The sequence below is a fragment of the Sorex fumeus genome, unplaced genomic scaffold (genome assembly GCF_029834395.1).
Source record: "Sorex fumeus unplaced genomic scaffold, SorFum_2.1 ptg000106l, whole genome shotgun sequence".
NCBI classification, from domain to species: Eukaryota; Metazoa; Chordata; class Mammalia; order Eulipotyphla; family Soricidae; genus Sorex; species Sorex fumeus.
In genome coordinates this window covers 2,372,377-2,393,754 of record NW_026606163.1, presented here as the reverse complement: position 1 = coordinate 2,393,754, position 21,378 = coordinate 2,372,377, and the positions used below count along the sequence as shown (strand labels likewise).

At 44.8% G+C, this 21,378-nt stretch overlaps 1 protein-coding gene across 1 annotated transcript in view; it reads left to right on the top strand.

The window, feature by feature from the left end:
• Positions 1-668: 668 nt before the first annotated feature.
• The window catches only part of LOC130042606 (NUT family member 2G-like), a gene marked incomplete at its 3' end in the record, with an annotated part of 82,672 nt that continues 61,962 nt past the window's right edge, over positions 669-21,378 (top strand). Inside the window, exon 1 of the mRNA XM_056134763.1 lies at positions 669-689. Coding sequence (XP_055990738.1) covers positions 669-689 — 21 coding nt within the window. The remainder of the gene's footprint in view (positions 690-21,378) is intronic.

Here is a 21,378-nt window from a genome sequence, read left to right as displayed (position 1 = left end):
TTGGATCACATCTGGTGATATTCAGGGGTTATTCCTGGCTTTACACTCAGGAATTACTCTGGTGGTTCTCCAGAGGACCATATGGGATGCTGGGAATCCAACCCGGGTCAGTCACATGCAAGGCAAATGCTGTACCCACTGTGCTATCACTCCAGCCCCTGAAGATGTCAATTTTATCTTTTATATATGTCACAATACAAACCTTTTTAAAGCTTGGGAAGTAGATCAGTTATCTAGTGAAAAGGAATTAAATTCTGCAGGGATCTCTTCCGGAGACAAAATAAAGAGTTGGAGTGGAGGACTAATTTGCTTATTCTGTGGAGAAAAACATGTGAAGCCAGGGATGAGTAAAATTACTAAAGACAAAAGTACAGTGCATAAATACGTATTTATGGCACATATAATAGATAATACAGGATTGAATATCTCCAAATAGAAAAGAAAGAAAATTAGAAAAGATTGAAAGGTAAGAAGACATTCCTGAAGAATTTATTACTGTTGTCATAAACTACCACCAGGAATGGTCCAAAAACAGTAAAAAATAGTAACCATCTACTCAGAAGTCTGCTTTTGTGTCACCCCACTAAATTTGAATATTTGAGAAAACCTTCATTTTCTCAAATGACAGCTGCCGTTCGGTTGTCTGGTGAAGGAGTCTGAATGTAGAAATGGCCGATTTCACCAGCAAGGTGAGTTCAGTCCTCTGAGATAAATATTTCTGTCTGATGCAAGCTAAAAGAAATCTTTTCTATATTCACAAACAGACATGGGTGAATACATTTGTCTAAGCTAACTGTTAAGTCAGAGGCTAGAATACATATAAAGTATATGATTACAAGTTTAAATATAGCAATAATATTAGAATAATTTAAAAAGTAATTACTATATTGAGTTCTTGGGCCCCATATCTAGTTGAATCACTTACTTGTACAAGATTATTTTGTACATTATATTAGCTTCTGAGTACAGATTTTTTTCCTGAATGGTGGACATTTTAATTTTACATTGGTACCCTTTTCCTCAAATGATTTCATTGAATATTATTTTTATGATACTATCTCACTGCTTTTTATAGTTGCTTATCAGATTAAAGATTGTTTCTTTGTAAACTGCTAAGTTTGTTTAGTGAATGGATATTACTATGTTGAATGGGGCTGGAGCGATAGCACAGCGGTAGGGCTTTCGCCTTACAAGCGGCCAACATGGCCGACCCGAGTTCGATTCCTCAGTCCCTCTTGGAGAGCCCGGCAAGTTACCGAGAGTATTCGATATGCCAAACACAGTAACAACAAAGTCTCCAATGGAGACGTTCCTGGGCCCGCTCGAGCAAATCGACAATCAACGGGAGGGCCTTTACCTTTACCTTTACTTAAAATTAATTACCTAAGAAAATTATTAGCATAAAAACGTAATCCACATATTGAGGTCCTACAATATTTTTATTTTATTTTTATAAAGTTGTTCACAATAATTGATTACATTTAACATTTGAACCGTGCACGGCAGAGCCTGGCAAGCTACCCGTGACGTACTCGATATGCCAAACACAGTAACAACAAGTCTCATGATGGAGGCGTTACTGGGCCCGCTCGAGCAAAATCGGTGAACAACAGGGGGACTGTGATATATATATACCGTGATATATAATATTTGAACATCAATTTCACCACAATTACACCTTGCCATAGCCATATTTCAAGTGTTTACATCCCAAACCCCAAACCCTGCCCCCAAAGCAGAACCTAAGTAATTTATTTTGTATTTCTTGTTATGAATAATCCACTAAAAATGATCCAAAAAAAGTTTTCTTAGAGAAAAATGTGTGAAGATTGTTGTATTTCACCCAGGAGCCATTAAGCCCTTCTATTAGAGATTAGTAGCATGTTGTTAAAGGTTGAGACTTGTGTGCTGAGATATATATATATATATACATATATATATATAGCCTACAGTATTTTTGTGTAATCTTGATGCTTCCAAAGGAAAATAGTATTTGACTGTGATATTTAAATCTCCTATATTTCTCTTATTATTCTTAATCACACTTAATCACTTAACTTCCCGTTAGTCGTCGATTTGCTCGAGCGGGCGCCAGTAACGTCTCCATTTGTCCCTGTCGCGTGCTAGTGTAGCCCAATGGCATCTCTTCGCTCCGGGAACATGGAGGGCCTCAAACCGATCGTTCATGACCTTGACAAAGAAGTCTGACCATCTGGTAGGTGGGCGGCCACGCGGTCTCTTGACATCCCGTGGAATCCAATCAGTAACAGCTCTAGTCCAACGGTCGTCTTTAAATCTCATTACGTGACCAGCCCATCTGATTTTTGATACCTTGGCAAATGAGACAGCGTCCCTGATCCTTGATCGTCGACGGATGTCAGAACTCCGGCTTCGTTCTCTCATTTGAGTGAAACGTGATATTCCAAGCATAGCTCTTTCTATTCTTCTTTGGGAGACCTGAATGGCGTTCTCATCTTGTTTGCGTAGGGCCCAGGTCTCTGAGGCATATGTTAATGCAGGAAGAACAGTGGAATCAAAGAGATGTGCCCGGAGCCGGAGGTTCTTCGTCATTCTTAATTCTTTTTATACCTTTGTCAGCTTAATTTTTGTTTTGTTTCTATACTTCTAATTTCTCTGTATTTTTCTTTTAAGAGATATCTATTTCCTTTTATAGGTCCCTAGCCTGGACTGACCAAACCCTACTTCTTTACATGACATGGTTTCCTAGACTACAGAAAGAACTGGTCAGGCAACAGGTCACCGGAGATCTTTCCGGACCTCTTACTGAGCCAATTCTACTGGGGCACTTCAGACAGAAGAGACGTGCCCTCTCTGCCCGCTCCAGATGAAACCCCTACGGCCACGAGTTTCCAGAATCAAAACCCAGGTATGCGGATTCCAGGACTAAGACTCCAGGCCACATGGCAGTAGCTGAGATGGGCTGTCCCTCCCAGTCTCCCTGCCTGCTTGGGATCCTGGCTGTCATGCCCACAATCTGCCTCCAGGCGCCATCTCAGTGCATGGACAGTCTTGATTCAGAGACTCCCAAATGAATCTCAAAATGTATTAGCTCCCTATAGAGATGTCTCTGGACCCAACCATTTACAATTTTAGAATTCCAGAAGTGTGTGGTTGCTTTTGTGGTCATGTGACCGCTCGTGTTATTCATAATAAGCAATAGAAAATAAAGTATCTAGCATCTGCCGCTGGCAGGCAGGCTTGAATGGTGGTGGAAAAACTCAAGAAAACCATAATGCTGAAAAGTAGAGAGTGTGGGAGAAATTGCCATAGAGGCACGTGGGGGATACTGGGGACATTGGTGGTGGAAAATGTGCACTGGTGGAGAGATGGGTATTTGATCATTGTATGACCAGAACTCAAACGTGAAAGCTTTGTAACTGTAGCTCACAGTGATTCAATTAAAAAAAAAAACTGGTCAGAAACTTAAGAAACTGAGAGATAACATTTCTGCTCTCAAGTACCTTTCAACCCCTAATAAGCTGTATAATTTCACAGACTTTTTAACAGAGAATATTTGGACCACACAGCATTTCTAAGTTATACAACTCAGCTTTATTTAAAGGAAATCACACAAGTGTGTCCAATTAATTCTCAGTAACATTAAAATTTGTAACAGATTCCACGCATATTATTCTGGGTGCATATTTTGAAAGCAATAAATTCAAACAATAATCATAGCTTTCCTATGTGACAAATTTAAATGTAAATGGTAAAACTAAAATAAGTAGGTAAAACAATTAGCTAAAACAAGAGGTAAGCTCGTGTAAGACCATGCTCCAGAGATTCATAAGTAAATCTCAAGAGAACAACAAGACACAAAAGATATTTTTTCCAGACACTCACACATGATTGAGATGTCCATGGTACCCTGGAAGGAGGGGTGGGTCCTGGGCTGACCCACCCAAACAGAACCCTAGCCCGCGCTTGCTCCCACACTTCAAAATAGCCACCATGCTCCCTACGGGACTCCATTGTCTTGGGACTCAACCTCATAGAGAAATTAGTCTGCTGAAAAACTCAGGCATGCGGGTTTTGTGACTGAGATCTTCCAGGCTTTCTCAGAGTCAGGATGGGCTACTTCTGCCCCGCTTCCTGTACTTCCATAAGCCCCAGAAGTCACTTACACACCCTAAAGCCACCACCCAGTTAAAAATTTAACTCCAGTCGCACCACCCTATTAAAAATTCCGAACTTCCTGGAGTGAACAGCCTTGAATGCGAATGACATCTCAAACTCCACAACACAGATGAACCAGTAGTAGCCCACCAGATTGGATGGGATGTAACATAGAAGGCAATCAATCTCAATTAATAAAACATAAACATAAAAGACTTAAGCTGAAATAACATCTTAATAATCTCTCATACAAGGACTTAATGTCTCCATGGCGAGATACAACAATTTATACTAATTTTCTGCTAAAGAAATATTTGTTATCATTGTTAGCAAATTATTGATAAAAAGCATATAAAATAAATCGTTGAGGGCCTGCTATGGGGACAGGCTTAAGGGGTGGTTGGGAAAATTGGAGACAGTGGTGGAGGAAAAGTATAATGGTGATGGTATTGTGTTGGAATGTTCAATGCCTGTAACGAACCAACATGAACAACTTTGTAAACTACAGTGTTTACATAAAGTGTAGGGGAAAATTTACATATGTAGGCTTTACATATTCCATGCGAACTCCAAAATATATTAACACAGAATTACATGAAAGGTTTTATTAATGACAGGTGAGAGATGATTATTACCATAGTGAGATCCATGTAAAAAGTAAAATTTAATGTAATATACTTTAGATTCCAGTAGCTAGACAGTTGCGCTCACCAACTGTCCTGTAATCCCACCAACGGTTAAGATCCAGAGACTATAAAACCAAGCTTCTGGAAGAGAACAATGCAGACTCTCCTGCTCCCGCACCTGGCCATCATCACCGGGGCCCTTTGGAGTGGGGCGGGTTGAGTTTCCCTACCGGCCCGAGCAGAGCCCTGGCAACTGAAGACCTCCAGGGCCCAGCCACAGCCATGCTGAGACCACTCTCCACATGCTCGGTTGAGCCTCATGCATGAAGGAACTGGCAGAGGAACCCAGGTGTATAGGACCTGGGGCTGCAATCTCCAAGCCTGCTCAGATCAGAACTGGGCCTCGTCCACCCAGATCCCCCATCTTCCAGTAGCTAGACAGTTGTGCCCACCAACTGCCGTGTAATCCCACCAACGGCCAAGATCCGGAGACTATAAAACCAAGCTCCCAGAAGCGTGCAGCCAAGGATGCTAGACCTTTTATTGTTTAGTTTTCGCTCTCAGAGAACCCAGTGAGCTACTGAAAGTATCCTTCCTGCATACATGCCTGACTGGGAACACTTGTAAAGGTGATTAGAGGCTACCCCAAAAGTCTCCATCCCTCTCAGAGAGCCTGGCAAGCTACTGAGAGTATCCTACCCCCATGGCAGAGACTGGCAAGCTACCCGTGGCATACTCCATATGTCAAAAATAGTAGCAATGATGGTCCTCATACCCCTGACCCTGAAAGAGCCCCAGTATGCCATCGGGCTACACTAGCACATGTCAGAGACGAATGGAGACATTACTGGCACCTGCTTGAGCAAATCAATAAACAACGGGAGGACAGTAATATAGTGATACAGTGATACTGTAGATTCCATAGTTGGAAACAGACACATGGAAATGAGAATAGGCATTTTATTACATTGTATTAAATGATTTTGATTCTTGTATTTACATAGGTCAAATTCATACAGTAATCACAAATTAGCTCTTACTGTTTTATTTTCTGATCATTCTATTTGCCATCTGTTAAGTTTTTTTATTTGGAATAAGCAACATAATGTAAATTTGTTATGTGCCTAAGGGGAAAAATTGGGAGAGAAACAAGGGATATTTGTGGAGGAAGAACACACTGGTGGTGATGAAACACTAAATATTTGAAACAACTGTATAATGAACAACTTTGTAGATCACCGTGCATTTAATAAAAATTTATTTTTAAAAAATTTTGGAGCTAGAGCAATAATACACTGAGTAGGGTGCTTATCTTGCAGGCGGCCAACCTCAGTGCTGTCACAGAAAAGCCTTGCACTGTTAATCATCTGGAAATTGCGGCCTTTGAACTGCTGACAGTGTCTTTTTAATCTCACAGATTCCTCTGCAGCTGCCCCTTTTCTGAGGGCTCCACCCTTCTCTGGATGGAACCTTGGATTTCTCCATCTCCTATAGTGTCTCAGTTTCTCCTCTTCAAAAAGCTCAGGGTTTGTATTTCAAAGAGGTCTTCCTGTCCTTGGGTTCCTTCAGGGCTAGATAATCTCTTCATTTTAAAATGTATTATTTGCCCAAAGCACATTCCCAAATTCTCTTACCAGTCTGCCTACAACAAATAGGAAAATAGTTTCTGCTGCCATGATCCTTTCTATGGCTACTTCTAACCTGAGGTTGGTGAAGAGAGAAGGAAAGATCAGTTTAATTCACTTGGCTTTTTTTTGCAAATGCACTAGAGTTAGGTTTTGGCTTTTTTCGATCAGCATGTCTTTATCAACACTGGGTGAAGCTCAAGTTGCAGTGTGTGTCACATCAGGTGACATGGGCACTTTCATACTCCACTTCACTTTTACCCCACATCACATCCTTATTCTGCACCTGAAAACAGTTGAGTGAAGGCTCTTCTGAGGCACAGTGCATTGCCTGTCCTCTGTACCCACCTCCTCCAGCTCACCTTATCTACGCCAGGCACAGCAGAAATGCCACGCCTGCCCTGGGGATGCCCCCCACCAGCTACTAGAAGAGGAACACCATGGGCAGTGGTTTTCCTCCTCAGTTCTCTTTGTTTCTTTATCAAGTGCTCAAGGTCCAAGAAATTCCTTGCCATCAGCAAGCAGAGTGACAAAGGAACAGTACTTGGTATAATGGATAACCTTGCAAATCACAGTGTTTTTATTAAAATTGACTTTACAAAAATTGTGGAGCTAGAGAGACTGTAGAGTGGGCAGGGTGCTTATCTTGCAGGCAGCCAACCCGAGTTTGATTGCCAGCACGACATATGGTCCCCTGATCTCACCAAGAGTGATCCCTCATCACAAGTCTGGTGTGGTTCAAAAACAAACAAAATTTATTGTGCTTGACATGTAAGACTGTGTACATTTAGGTTTACAGCACCCTGGCTTAATACATTGAAATATTATTAATGTGACTGCCAACATAGCTCTATTCCTCTACAAAAGTATCATTTTTGTGTTGAGAACTATTAACTCTTCATAACTTTGAGATTTATAAAACAATATTGTCTTTAATCACTAAACTATGCACTAGATCTCTAGAATAAACTTAGCTATGAGTTGCAAGTGAGTGTGTACCCCTAAAAAAGTCTCCCCAATCTTCAACCCCTTAGAAACCACCATTGTAGGTTCCATTTCTATGAGATTGGCTGTTTCTGATTCCATTTGTAAGTGGCATCAAACAGTATTTGTCTCTTTCTATCTGGCTTATTTTACCTCACATGAGACCCTAAGATCTCCATCTATATTGTTCAAAAGTCATTCCTCTGTTATAGACACAGTTGTTTTCTTATCTTGTCTACTGTAAATAATGTGCAAACAATATGGGAGTGCTTAGGACATGGGAGAGCACTAATGGTGGCATTTAAGGGAACAAACTTACAAGTTTAAAAGTCAACGGGAGCTTATACTTCAAGCCCTAGAGCACATACCTGACTAAGTTGTCTCTTTGTTTATTTCCACTCTGGAGAAGCCCATTTTCTTTAGAGCGTGTACTTCTCTCTATCTTTACCCTCACATCTTTCTAGATAAGTTTCAATAAAGACTATCATGCTTCACATTTAACCTCCTCCTGAAATTCTTTTCTGTGAGAGAAAAGTGATGGACCCAGAACTTCCATGCTGATAATAGAACTGACCTGACCTAGACCAGGCATTTCCATGAGCACTGGTGACCAAGGTGAGTCAAGCAGAGGTGGAAGCACTTTCACATGGAGTTAACCTTTTATACTTCTCTCTCGCTCTCACAGTCTCTCCCCCATCCTCTTTCTTTTCTTTCCCTCTTCCTCTCTGCTCTCTCTCCCTCCCTATTCCTCTTCACTCACACCCTTCTCTTCTCTCCTCTCTATTCTTGAGTTAGCATCATCTCTCCTTTTGCTCTCTCTACTTTCTTTCTCACCACACCTAGAAGTGCTCAGGGTTTACTCCTGACTCTAAAGTTCATCTCATGCTCCTCAGTTGTTTCAGTCAGTTAACTGTGGGTAAGAGTATATTGGAGACAGGAGTAACGACCATGAAATCTAGAAATAAAAATTATCCTTTCCCTGGGGACCAGGCAGCTTCAAGAAATGATCATATATATACATATGTGTGTCTATAATATGAACATTGAAAGAAATGTCAGCTAGCCAGAGAAGATAATAAGACTCTTTCCTCACAAGGGCTGACCCCAGTTTGATCCTCAGAACCACCAGGAGAAACCCCTGAGCTTACTTCCAGGAGTAACCCAGGAAGAGCTCCAAAACCAAAGAAACACAAAAGAAATGACAACTTGTGTTTGGCTTTGTTCAGTGCTAGTGAAGGGATTTCCTTTGCTTGTACAGGTATCCCCCTACCTTTCCGTAGTACCTGGGAGGTGTGACGAGTAATATAACTGGAATCATTTTAAAACAGGGCTGTAGAAGCCAAAGATTTAGTATAGGGTTTAAATAGTTGATCTCAGATTGATCCCAGGAACCAAGTGGCCCCAAGACTCTACAGGTGGAGCTCTAGAGGGCCCAAGTACAAGTGCAGGGGCCTAGGTCATCCCACACCCTAGCCAGCAGCAAGCACCACATCCACAGTCCCTTACATTGGATGTCCTGCATGGTTGGTGGAGAACTGCCAAGAGGACCACGAGGGCCTCTTGAGTACCACTTGATAGAACACCCGCTCCCCCATAAAAGAGGGCTACAGGAGAATGGAGTTGGCTCACAGGGCTGGTGCTCATACTTTCGTTTTGCATCCGTGAGGATCTGATTGATCATGGCACCATATGGATCCCTGGGAGTAGTTCCTGAGCCCTACCATGTGACCCCAAACTCAAAATAAATGAAATGAAATGAAATAAGACAAAGCTGCAAGAAGCCACTGCAGATATACCAACTCTACAATCTGTCTTCCCTAAACTGGGTAAGGCCTCTGGGTTTAAGCATCCCCGGTACTATCCTGCCTCCCTGGGTCCCTCCTCTCGGCTGACTCCTTGGGTCTCCCGTTCTGCTCCAACGTTCTCATCTAAGGACAGATCCACTCCCCCAGCTCCAGCTGCGCCTTCGGCCCTTACTTAACTCTGATGTAGACCTCTCCAGCCCAAATCTCTTCCAAAAGCCAAGTGGAGTTCCTAGGTCCCTCACTTGAGTGAGTAGAAGCACTCAGCTGCTCTGTGGACCCTGCTCCAACTCTCCAAGGCCTGACCAGGTCAGAGTGTGGCCAACGTGGTGTATGAGAGCGGGGGGTCAGAGGGGGTCAGGGCGGGGTCAGGGCAGGGTCAGGGCAGGCACAGCACAGGGGCAGGCCCTAGGTCAAGGAGGGCTCAGGAGAGAGCTGTGTCCAATGGGGAGGATGGGATTAGAGAGATCATGTATTAGGGTCAGGGGGCAGTGACAGGGTGGGGTCAGAGGTCAGAGGGGCGGGGCCAGGGCTGATAACACTCTGGCCCTGGCCAATGAGCCTGAGAGCCCCTGGCAGGAAATCCCGCCCCCAGAGCCCTCGTGCCCAGCAGGTGCCTGGGGCATCCTAGGCACAGAGGAGCAGATGGGGTGTGGGCGGGGAACAGCCTGGAGTGGACTGGCTCAGCCATCTTCCCTTATTTCCTCTCTGTGTTCCCCAGTATTCATGCTGGCAGCCGGTCACAGGGTCACAGCGTCCACACAGTTGGGGCACCTGGCCCACCCTCTCCAGGGCACATGGCCTACCGCCCCTCCTGGAGACAGAGGGGAGGTGGAGACAGGATAATAGTACAGACCTGCACACAAAGCTGGTTTCTGGGCCAGGGGTGGTGGTGGGGCGCGCTGCGGTCATGGGGTTGCCGGGATGCAGCTGTGACCAACTGTGGCAATCATATCACTTCCACGTCACCCCATGGGTCTTGCTCACATTCTCTCTACTGTCCAGGTTCTTGCTGCCTCGGCAGCAGACAGGGACATCAGACACCAAGCTGCCCTGTCGCTCTGGGACTGGTTGACCCCTGCTTCTGCTTTCCCACTGAGAAGTGCTCAAGGGTCTACCGGAGAGGAAACGGGGATCTCCTGTTTACCACATGGCATCGGGCTGGTCATCACAGTGTGCGGGAAGCCCAGGGGCGTAGGGATGATCTCTGGTGGCCAGGAGGCCGTGGAAGACCAGTGGCCATGGCAGGCCAGTCTGCAGTACCAGAGCATTCATCCCTGTGGAGCTGTGCTCATTCATTCCCACTGGTTGCTCTCTACCGCCCACTGCTTTACAAAGTGAGTTGTTTCTCAGGTCCTAGCAGCTGGGCTGGCAGGGGGAGAGGGTTAAAAGATTAGAGCCCCTGCGTCCTCAGGGCTGTGTGCTGGGACAATCTGTGTCCTTCTAGTCCAAGTCTTTCTGCCTGTGACCTGTCCTCTCCTGTATTGTCCTCTCTCCTCACCTGATTTTGCTCATCTTCTATCCTCATCCCTATGCATTTCCCAGACACAGGTATGCACCCGAGATGGCAGTGTTCATCCTGCCTCCCAGGTGCAATGTCAGCTGGTTCTGTGTCACCTCACACCAGGGATTCTCTCAATGTCCCTGAAATCCTGGTTGTCAGAGAGAGGCTGGAACCTAGGATGCAGTGGCAGATGCTGCTGTTCTGCACATCTCTGGCCTGGGGTCTCTGCTCACCACAGGTCTATTGGTCAGCTGCATGGACACTAGATATGGAGTCCCTGACCTTGAAGAAGAACAGAGCTGCTCTCTGTCCTGGGTCTGGTTGAGTGTTCCGAGAGATTTTTGGGGGCAGTAACCAGGAGCTGGATCTTTGGTACATACAGAGGACCACAAGCACCTGCTCTGTGCTGTGTCCCACTGGAGACCCACTGTAGATTAGGTTGGCTTGACCCACCTCACTGTGTCTCCATTAAGTCAGAGCAGAAGTTTCCTCTGTGGGTGAGCAGGGCTGACACCATTGGATTGGGGAAGTCAGATGGGCAGGCTCCCATGGGCATGGGTCAGCTTGTGAAAGCAAGATTTTGGTCACCAGCTGTGTGGGGAGGAATTTCCAGGTGAGTGAGTGGGAAAGTGGGATGTTTAATCCCTCATGGTCTGAACACAGGACATTTTGCCCGCATGGTCTCTTTTGACCAATGATTTTGTGCAGTTTTAGAACAGGTGAGTACCAAGAAGGAGTGAGAGAAAGGAGTGGTGTGAGAGCAGTTTGGTCATAAGGCTTGTCAAGAGCCAAGATGGAGCCAGAGCTCTCTGCATGTGCCGAAGTAGGGTCAGGATTGTCCAGCCCCAAGGGACCTCCAGCCCTCTGTGATCCTTTCCTTTAATAGTGGGTGTGCGCTGAGCTGTGACTAAAACTGCCCCTGGTCTCCAGAGAGAAGGGATGACAGAAAGGGAGAGTTTTGTGCGGTGGTGCAGACAAGGCAGTGCTGGGGGTCAGATGATGGTGGAGAGGTGCAAGCTGCCATATACAGAAGATGGATGATGACTGTCACCTTCCCTCCTGCAGGAAGTCTCATGCCCCTGAGGATTACTGGGTGTTTGGGGGAAGTACCCAGCTCTACCACGACACCCAATATGCCAAGAGGGTGGCTGTGAGCTGCATTATCATCCATCCAGACTTTAAGAAGCTCCACTGTTTTGCAGCGGTGTTACAACTGCACCAACCTGTGAATTTCAGCTCCTATATCATCCCTGTCTACTTTCCAACCCCTGGCATGGAGCTTCCCCTTGGCACATCTTGTTGGATAACTGGCTGGCGAAAGCTCTTTGAGGACAGTGAGTGGCTATGGTGTGGGTGTGGGTGGGAGACGGGGAATGGGATTCAAGCTCATCAAAATCTCTAGTTAGCGTGGAGGCCTATGGACCTTGTGCCTCTGTGCCTTATTTCCAGAGAACTGGACTCTTCTAGTTCCTCTTATGAAAAATGTGTCCTTCTGAAAGCTTCAAAGTAACTCAAGTCAAAGACACTGAAATTCTGGGGTCGTTTGCTTTTTGGAGTCAGGTATCTGGATATCAATGTTTCCCTGTCTTGGGTGTAAAAATTTAACTAATAAGTGAATTGATGGAGGGTTTAGGTGGCTGTTTAGGTGGCCTGAGAACTCCTCTCAGTGAAGTATGGCTCACCTGCTCAGTTTGAGGATACAGTGTTAGGTCCTGCAGTGACAGGGCTGACCATGCCACCCCAGTGATGCTGGGGAAACCTCTAGGTCACATCTGGTTGTGCTCAAGGGCCTGTAGGTCTTTATCTTGATGCTCAGGGAACATGTCATGCCAGAGATATAACTGGCAACAATTTTGTGAGAAGCATGTATTTCACACTTCTGTTCTCTTCTAGCCCCTTGGTTCTAATATTTCAATTTGATGTAGATCAGACATGACTTTGTCAACTCAATTTGTCTGAGTGTTTCTCTTTCTACTTTGAAATATCTTGATTTTTCCATGGCCATAGAAGGAACATGTAAAAGAAAGAAAAACGCTCTTGGAGAACCCTGGGGAAGAACAATCATGGCCTGAAATGATCTCAGCTCCATCACCTAAGTTTTGTTTTTCTCCTAACCTGTATCTCCTCTCTACCTCTTGGATTTGTTAAGTGAATGGAGTAATAGGGTGAATACAGGGCAAAACTTTGTGGATGTTTTCAGTAAAATGAGGAGAAGTATAAACATTGAGTATAAACATGAACTTGTTCAGAGAAGTGTGTTTATACTTTAGTGAAATGTTGATGGCATAATGATTAGGGAAAAGAAAGTATTTATTTTCCTTTAATTTTTTTTATTTTTATGAAGTTGTTCACAATAATTTATTACATTAAGTATTCCAACACTTGAGTCTCCTGCCCCCGTACCTGACCGTCCTCACTGGGGCCCCTTAGAGGGTGGCAGATTGAGTTTTTCTCTCCACCCTGAGCAGAGTCCCGACAGCTGAAGACCTCCGGGACCCAGCCAAAGCCATGCTGAGACCACTCTCCACACGCTTGGATGAGGAACCGGCAGAGAAACCCAGGTATGCGGGACCCGGGGCTGAGATCTCCAAGCCTGCTCAGTTCGGGACTGGGCTTCCTACACCCAGCTCCCCCACCTTCCAGTAGCTAGACAGTTGACAGCCACCAACTGCCATGTAACCCCATCAATGGCCAGGATCCAGAGACTCTCAAACCAAGCTCCCAGCTGCACGACCTCTTATTCTCTAGTTCTCACTCTCAGAGAACCCGGCAAGCTACTGAGAATATCATACCTGCCTATATGCCTGACTAGGAACACCTGTAAAAGTGATTAGAGGCTGCCCCCAAAGCTTCCACCCTCTTGGAGAGCCCGGCAAGCTACTGAGAGTATCCCGCCCGCACAGCAGAGCCTGACAAGCTAACTGTGGTGTACTCAATATGTCAAAAACAGTAACAATGAATTGTCGTCATTCCCCTGATCTGGAAAGAGTCCCCAATATGTCATCGGGCTACACTAGCACGTGACAGGGACAAACGGAGATGTTACTGGGCCCACTCGAGCGAATCGATGAACAACAGGGTGATAGTGATAGTGATTCCAACACCAATCCCACCACCATAAACCTTTCCACTACCATTATTTTGAATTTTCCAACTTCCTTTCTTCCTTCCTTCCTTCCTTCCTTCCTTCCTTCCTTCCTTCCTTCCTGTCTTTCTGTCTTTTTCTCTTACTTTCTTACTTTTTTTGGTTTTTGCTTTTTGGGTCACCCAGCAATTCTCAGGGGGCTGCTCCTGGCTCTGCACTCAGGAATTATTCCTGGCGATGCTCGGGGGACCATATGGAATGCTGGGAATCGAACGTGGGTTGGCCACATGGAAGACAAACGCCTTACCTGCTGTGCTATTGCTCCAGCGCCCCAATTGCCTTTATTTCTAAGGTCATTATTTGGTACACTGTTTCTCTTCAAAGGTGCTACAGGCATTTCAGAGACACCATATCTTCTGGAAATGGGGTACAGCAGCATTCCATATTCTTGCCTGACTCAGTGGCAGGAACACTACCTTCCTCATAACCAGCCCCCAACTATACATGCACATGCACACATACACACACACAAACACACACGCACAGACACACTCATACTCTCATTCATACAAGCTTATACTGTGTTTGTCTTGAGGTCCAGGAGCAGACTTATCATTAGTCACCCTATAGAATTTCAGACAATCATCTTCTGACTTTTATGGGCTTAGATGTGACCAGTGCTCCCATGCCAGCTTGCCTCCACAAACATCCTTCTGCCCATTACTTCCTCTCCCCTTCTCCTTTCTCTCTAGAAGCTTCCTTGTTTTCACTGGGTCTACAAGTTAGTGTTGTCATTTCTTGGTGATTGCTTGCCTTAATAAATCATCTCGTACATCTGAGCAAAATTTGTTAATTGTCTTTGGATAACTAATTAGTAGTGGTACTTTTGAATCATACGGAATTTCCGTAAAATTTTTTAAGGACTGCATATCATTATCCCTAGCAACTACACTAATTTCATTCCCAGTAACAGAGCCCTTTTCTCCACATCCTTGCCAACACTCATTTCTTCTTGAACCATTTTCCCAAATATGAGTCACTTCCCTAATTATAAGTAATTTTGACTTTTTTAATGTGTCTGTGCGCCATCTTTGAGGAAGTGTCTGTTTATGTCTTTTGAACAATTTTTATTGTGTTGTTTTTTTCTTTTTTTGTTTTATGAGTTAATATATTCTGGATATTAATCCTTCCTTTTGAAAGATGATCAAATAGCTTTTGCCTGTTACTCAGTTGCGTTTGTTTGTTTGCTTCCATGGTTGTTTCCTTTTCTTTGTAAATGCGTTTTAGTTTTATGTTGTCCCATTCCGTTGAATAACAATGGGTTGTCCTTGCTCCTCCCGCAGGGAGCTTAGGTTTATTGAGTTGCTCCCACAACAGTGCCCCTGAAGCACACCCAATTCCATCAAGCACTAATAATCCTATATTATTTTCCTCTTTCCTTTATGTCATTTGCATAGCTTATTTAGCATTGTCCTTTTTGTATAGACAAAGAAAGACAGTTGATGCTATGCTTTGTAACATGGAAGTTAATTGGCTCCAAAATAATATTTACTCCTGGGCATCCATATTTACTTGACTTAAGCCTCAGTTTCCCTTAGTTCCTAGCTCTCCAATAGCAGGATCCTGACAAAGGGACTGAATAGGCCCAGGGTAAGCTGAAAACTACCCTGGCACCGGAAAGGGACAAGCTAAGTGTATGAAGTATAATAAGTTAAGAGCATCATCATGGAACAGACTCTGTCATGACCCAAGAAGAAGTTACTGAATAAGGACCCTGCTGAGGTTAGGATCAACTAGCCTGGCCTGAGGACTGTGGTTTGGAATATATAGCAAGATGTCCCAGGAAGATCCAACCTTTAAGCTTAATATAGTTCTTACTGTGTTCATACAAAAATGACTAGAAATTGTATAAGAAGTTACTATGATTGTTCAAATGGATTACTTACTAGCTAAGGAAAGGAGAAAGCAATACACCCTAGATGCAATCCCGCCCTTGTACGGATCTCCTAGTAATCTGGAGTGCTCCTAGTTATCTGGAGTGCTGAACCCTCAGGTGAGATTTTGTCCTTGAGTTAATCTCCTAGAACTTCCCTTGAATGACTAGCTTTATCTCTGTTTGATGTTCTGATATTGTTCAACCCCACCTATGTGTACCCCCGCCCTTCATGATTTCTATATTACTATACTGTAAGGGGAAAGAGGGGACTAGGAGGATGACAAGGAATATAAGAACAATGCCTGGAAGTAGAGGACGTTGATATCTATGAGGAGACTAGGATGACGGAACTATGATGACTGGGACTACGAGCAAAAGTACAACTATGGTTGTGCAGTAAGGAGAGAGATCAGACTACATTGGGGAGGAGAGAGAAACTGGCTACTGACAATTCTGGGGTCCAGTTCCCCTGTTCCCTCAATCCTTTGTCCACAAACATCCTTGCTGTCCATCTCTTGCTGTCATCTAGCCTGAAAGGTGGCTCTCGGCCACCAAACACTTGAGTCCCACATGTGTGCCCACTCCTTTATTTGGCAACTCACACCATTCATGTATTCTTGATTGCTTTTCTCTCCCCATTGGAGATGTGTCTGAACGTATCCCTAATGTTGAAAGCCCAGAATATATCCCCTAACTTTTCTTCTGTGTGTTTTATGATTTTATAGACAACATCTCTCTGTATGTGTTTCTCTGTGTGTTTGGGCCACACCAAGAGGTGTTCAGGGAATTTTCTGTCTCTGGGGGTGAGGGTGTCATTCCTTCAGCATTAAGGGGACCTGCAGTGTTGGATAGTGACCTTTTACTCCTGCATGCAGAACATATGCTCAGCACTTTGACCCAACAATCTCTCTGACCCAAGATCCTTATGTCCAGGCAATATCTCCAGACAGTTCTCCCAGCCCCATGCTGTATATGATTTAGTGTCCACACAACTTTATGAAGTTTTGCTGGAAGACTTCAATGCATCATGGTCTGAAAAGTTAGTGGATAGAATTTCTATCTTCCTGATTCTATTGAGGTATGTTTTGGGACCCAGCACATAGTCTATCTTGAAAAATGTTCCATGTGCACATTTGCAGAAAAGTATGTGTATTCACCTTTTGGGGGATGAAAAGGCCTGTATACATCTATCTATATTCCTGATTCTATTGAGGTATGTTTTGGGACCCAGCACATAGTCTATCTTGAAAAATCTTCCATGTGCACATTTGCAGAAAAGTATGTGTATTCACATTTTGGGGGATGGAAAGGCCTGTATACATCTATTAGTTCTCTCTCTCCCATTTCTTCCTTCAAAGCCATTCTTCAAAGCCATTCTTCCTCCAAAGGAATTATTCCATGACTTCCTTCTAAGTTTTAATCTTGTTGATCTATCCAGAGGTGATAAGATGGTGTTGAATTCTCTAACTACTATTGTTTTGCTACCAATATACTCCTCAAAGTTTCTTAAAATTTGTTTTAAGTGTTTTGGTGGTCCCTCATTGGGTGTGTATATGTTTAGGAGTGTGATTTTCTTCCTGCTGTACATATCCCTTGATTATTAAAAAAATGTCCTTTGTTGGCCCCTATAATCTTTTTCAGCCTAAAATCTTTGTTGTTGGATATTATTATGGCCACCCTGGCTTCTTTGAGGGATTTGTGTGCTTGAAGGATTGTTTTCTATCTTTTGACTTTGAGTCTGTGTTTGCTCTGGCTGTTCAGATATGTTTCCTGTAGGTAGCAGAATGTTTGGTTCAGGTTTTAAATTCATTTTGCCACTCTTTGTCTCTTAATTGACATTGAGAGAGATTATCGTATGGGGTTTTGTGCCATCTTTCTGTAGAGGTTTGTTGTGCTTGTAGGGATTTGTCTTGTCTTACAGGAGCCCCTTTAGTCCTTTTAAGATTGGTTTTGAGTCTACGAAGTTCCTGAGTTGTTGTTTATTCAAGAAATAGTGCATCATTCCTTTGAGTTTGTCCTTTTCCTCCTTTCCTAAGAAGCTTGAATTTTCATATCAGCTAAATATATTCCCCCTATAATTGCATCTCCTTACTGAGTTTTCTTCACATTACTTACATGGTCTAGCTCTAAAATAATTCTTTTTGTTTTACTTACGTTTTTATCTCTGAACTAAAAATATTCTCCTGAATTTTTGTTGTCTAAAGGTATTAATGCGATGGAAGATGAGTACTGGAAGCCAGGTGGGAGGGTAACAGGAAAGATGGTGGGTCTGTCATTGGATGGTGGAACGGGAAGATATATTGGCTGATCGGGATTTCTATGAGAATGATGGGAGAATGGATGGATAGATGGACAAAGGTGAATGGATAACCAAGGGATAGGAGGGTGTGTGAGTGAATGTACACGAGGAGAGAGAGGCCAATGGAAGGGTGACTGCTGATCTGGAAGAATGGGAGAAAACTGACTCTTGGAGAATGAATGGATCCTGAAAGGGGATATCTGCTGGTGAGTGGTTCTGCCCTGTGAGTTGAATGCGTTGGTGGGGGAATTTGCCTTTTTTGTATGTGTAATAAGAGGGTTGAATATTTATTTATGGGAGAGAGATAGACAAAGTAAGATAAGTTAGGAGGCATAGGGAAATAGGAGGCGGCTTTTCTTGCTGGTGGGTAGGGGACTGAGGCAGTGCTTGAGGCTCAGCTGGGCTGAAAAACTTTGTTCTTTGGGAGTGCTAGAGAGTGGCAGAGTGAGGTGGGGGTAACTGAAATGCCAAAAACCTCCTCTGTCCTTTGAGAGCCGGACACTGGTAGTGAGTTGGAGGTTACAAGGACTCCTGGTGGGATTTTGAGGGAAAAGGATGATTGGCACATTCCCACTCTCCAAGATTAGCCCAACACTCAGGCACCAGGGAAGCTGTGACAGCTCACCTCAAATAAGGTGACTAACATAGTGGAAATTCATTATGTTTTTTGGGTCACACCCAGTGATGCACTGGGGAAACTCTTGGCTCATGCACTCAGGAATTACTCCTGGCAGTGTTCAGGGGACCATATGGGATGTGGGGAATCGAATCCGGATTGGCCACATGCAAAGCAAAAGCCCTACCTGCTGTACTCTCGCTCCAGCCCCTGAAAATGCATTATGATGTCGCTGGAAGTGAAAGTCTGAAATCGAGGTGCAGCCTCTGCTTCCTTTGGATGGTGTATGGCACATGGTCGCTTTGGTTATTCCAGCTTTCAGATGCTGCCCCCATTCCTGGCCCAGTACCCCTTCTGGCACTCTCAGGGAACATATCTGAGTCTTCCTCTCACCACATCTGTTCTCTCACCTAAGTCCCCAGCCTCCTTCCAGTTGAAGGACCCTCTGATGATATAGGACCCACTGACATGATCCAGGAACATCTCCAATTTCCCGGTCCTCAATTCCATCATGGAGTCCCTTTGCCATGATAGGTATGTGTCCCTTGTTGCAGGGATGGGGATGCTTAATTTGTCACATTGTTTGCACCATCTTATTCAGGTTCTGTGCTCCGTCAAGACTGACACCCAAGGATAGTAGACACAAGAGCCAGTAAGGATTGCTCCACAGTTGGAAACCTGCCTTGTGAGCTGTGGGAGAAGGCAATTGGAATAGAGGAGGGATCAGTAGGTCAATGATGGTTGGAGAGGTCGACCAGGATGCTGAAAGTAGATAAAGGACCGAATGTGATAGTCTCTCAGTATTTATATTTTAAACCATAATGCCCAAAACTAGAGAGAAAGTATGGGGGAAATTGTCTGCCAAAGAGGCAGGGGGAGGCTGGGCTCGGGGAATAATGGGGACATTGGTGGTGGAACATGTGCACTGCTGGAGGGATGGTTGTTCAATCATTGTATGACTGAAACTCAAACATGAAAGTTTTGTAACTGTATCTCATGGTGATTCCATTTAGAAAAGAGACACATCCACTTCCTCCTCTCCCTTTCATCTGGAGAGCTCGCTGCCTCTTCTTGAGAACACAGAGCAGTGGGATGGCAGTCACTGATGTTCATGTCCTCATCTCCACTCCCCTCACCCCTGCATCTTCATCTCTCCACGCCCCTACAGTGCCCCATTGTTGTGTTCTGATCTGGGTGCACAAAGGCTCTCCACCTCAGTCTTCACTACACTCTTTCCTTGCCAAGAGCAGATGCACAGGTACAGTGTCTGGTCTGCTGCTGCCTTCCCTCTGTCTACCTTTTTTAGGTCTCCTCCTCCTCACCCGTTGTTTCTTCGGTCCCCACACCCAATTGTGTCTCCATTCTGCACCCATCACCCTGTGGTCGGTTCCGCGACAGCTGTAATCTTGCCACTGATGAACTTTACGTAGGTGTGCATAGATCTATCCCTCATATGTGACATACAAATAGACATAACAAGGAAATAATAAATGCCAGACACTATAAAAAGTAAGAACTGACCTACAGAGTGGAGTTTCCTGGGTGGCAGGGGAAGAGAATATGGAGGAGAGGAACTGGCTGGGGAGAGGGTACTGGAGCCATGGCTGGGGTGGGCAGTGGGCCCTCTGGTGCTGGTGTGGTGGAGGGACACTGTGTCCATGGACCACTACCACTGTAGCAGTGGGCAGTGCTGAAAGGAGGTAAAGGGATACGTATGATACCCTTTCCGTAACAGTATTGCAAACAACACTACCTACAAGGGAAATGAGAGGGGGTGGGGTAGACAGATAGAGAGACAGACAGACAGACAGACAGGTGCTCTGGTCTGATGTGTAGGACACTGTGTCCATGGTCCCCTATCACTGTAGCAGTGGACAGTGAGTTGTGGGAAGTGGGTGCCCTGGTACTGGTGTGTAGGACTCTGTGTCTATGGGCCCCTATCACTACAGCAGAGGGCAGTAGATACTCTGGTGCTGGTATGCTAGAGGCACATTCTGTCCATGGGAACCTATTGTAATAGCATTAGAAATCATGGTACCAAATGTTTTAGAAATATAAAGAATCACTCATGGCGCCCCAAGATCGCCTGAGCATCCCATGGGGGAGTCTCCCCAACCTCAAGAGAGACCCTGGAACCAGCCCAGTGGTCGCACATGCGTACTGAGGGGCGCAAAGGCCATGTGCTGCCAGACACACGCCCAGCCCAGCACCACTGCCAGGGGGTGTCCTGTCCTCTTGCAGGCCCAGCAGCCAACATAGCCTTCCTGGGGAACATAGTCGAGGTGCCCCGGGCCTCTGCCCAGGTGCAGCACCCACAGAGGGGCAGTCCTGTATCGGGCAGCAGACAGGCACCTTCTGAGGCAATAAGGCGACAGGAGGCTTCAGATGTCTCCCAGGGTTTAGCAGCAGTGTAGGGTAAACTCACAGGCTTGGTCCCCGGCACAGTGTACATTCACTGGAGCAGTCAAGAGTAACTCCTCAGTACAGAGCCATGAGGAGCCCAAGCACTTCTGGGTGTGACTCAACTGCCCCAAATTGTTTTAATATTTCTGCTTTAGGGGTATATGTTATTCACTTGCATCTCCACTAATGGGTCCAAACACCTCCGCCACTGATTTTTGTCCTGTCTTGTCTGTCCCTTCCCTCTCTGCAATGTAATTTTAGATAAATTTAAATTCACTAAATATTTTAAGAAACACATTTTATGCTTAACTTTTCATAAATAGTAGCACTATAGCACTGTCCTCCCGTTGTTCATTGATTT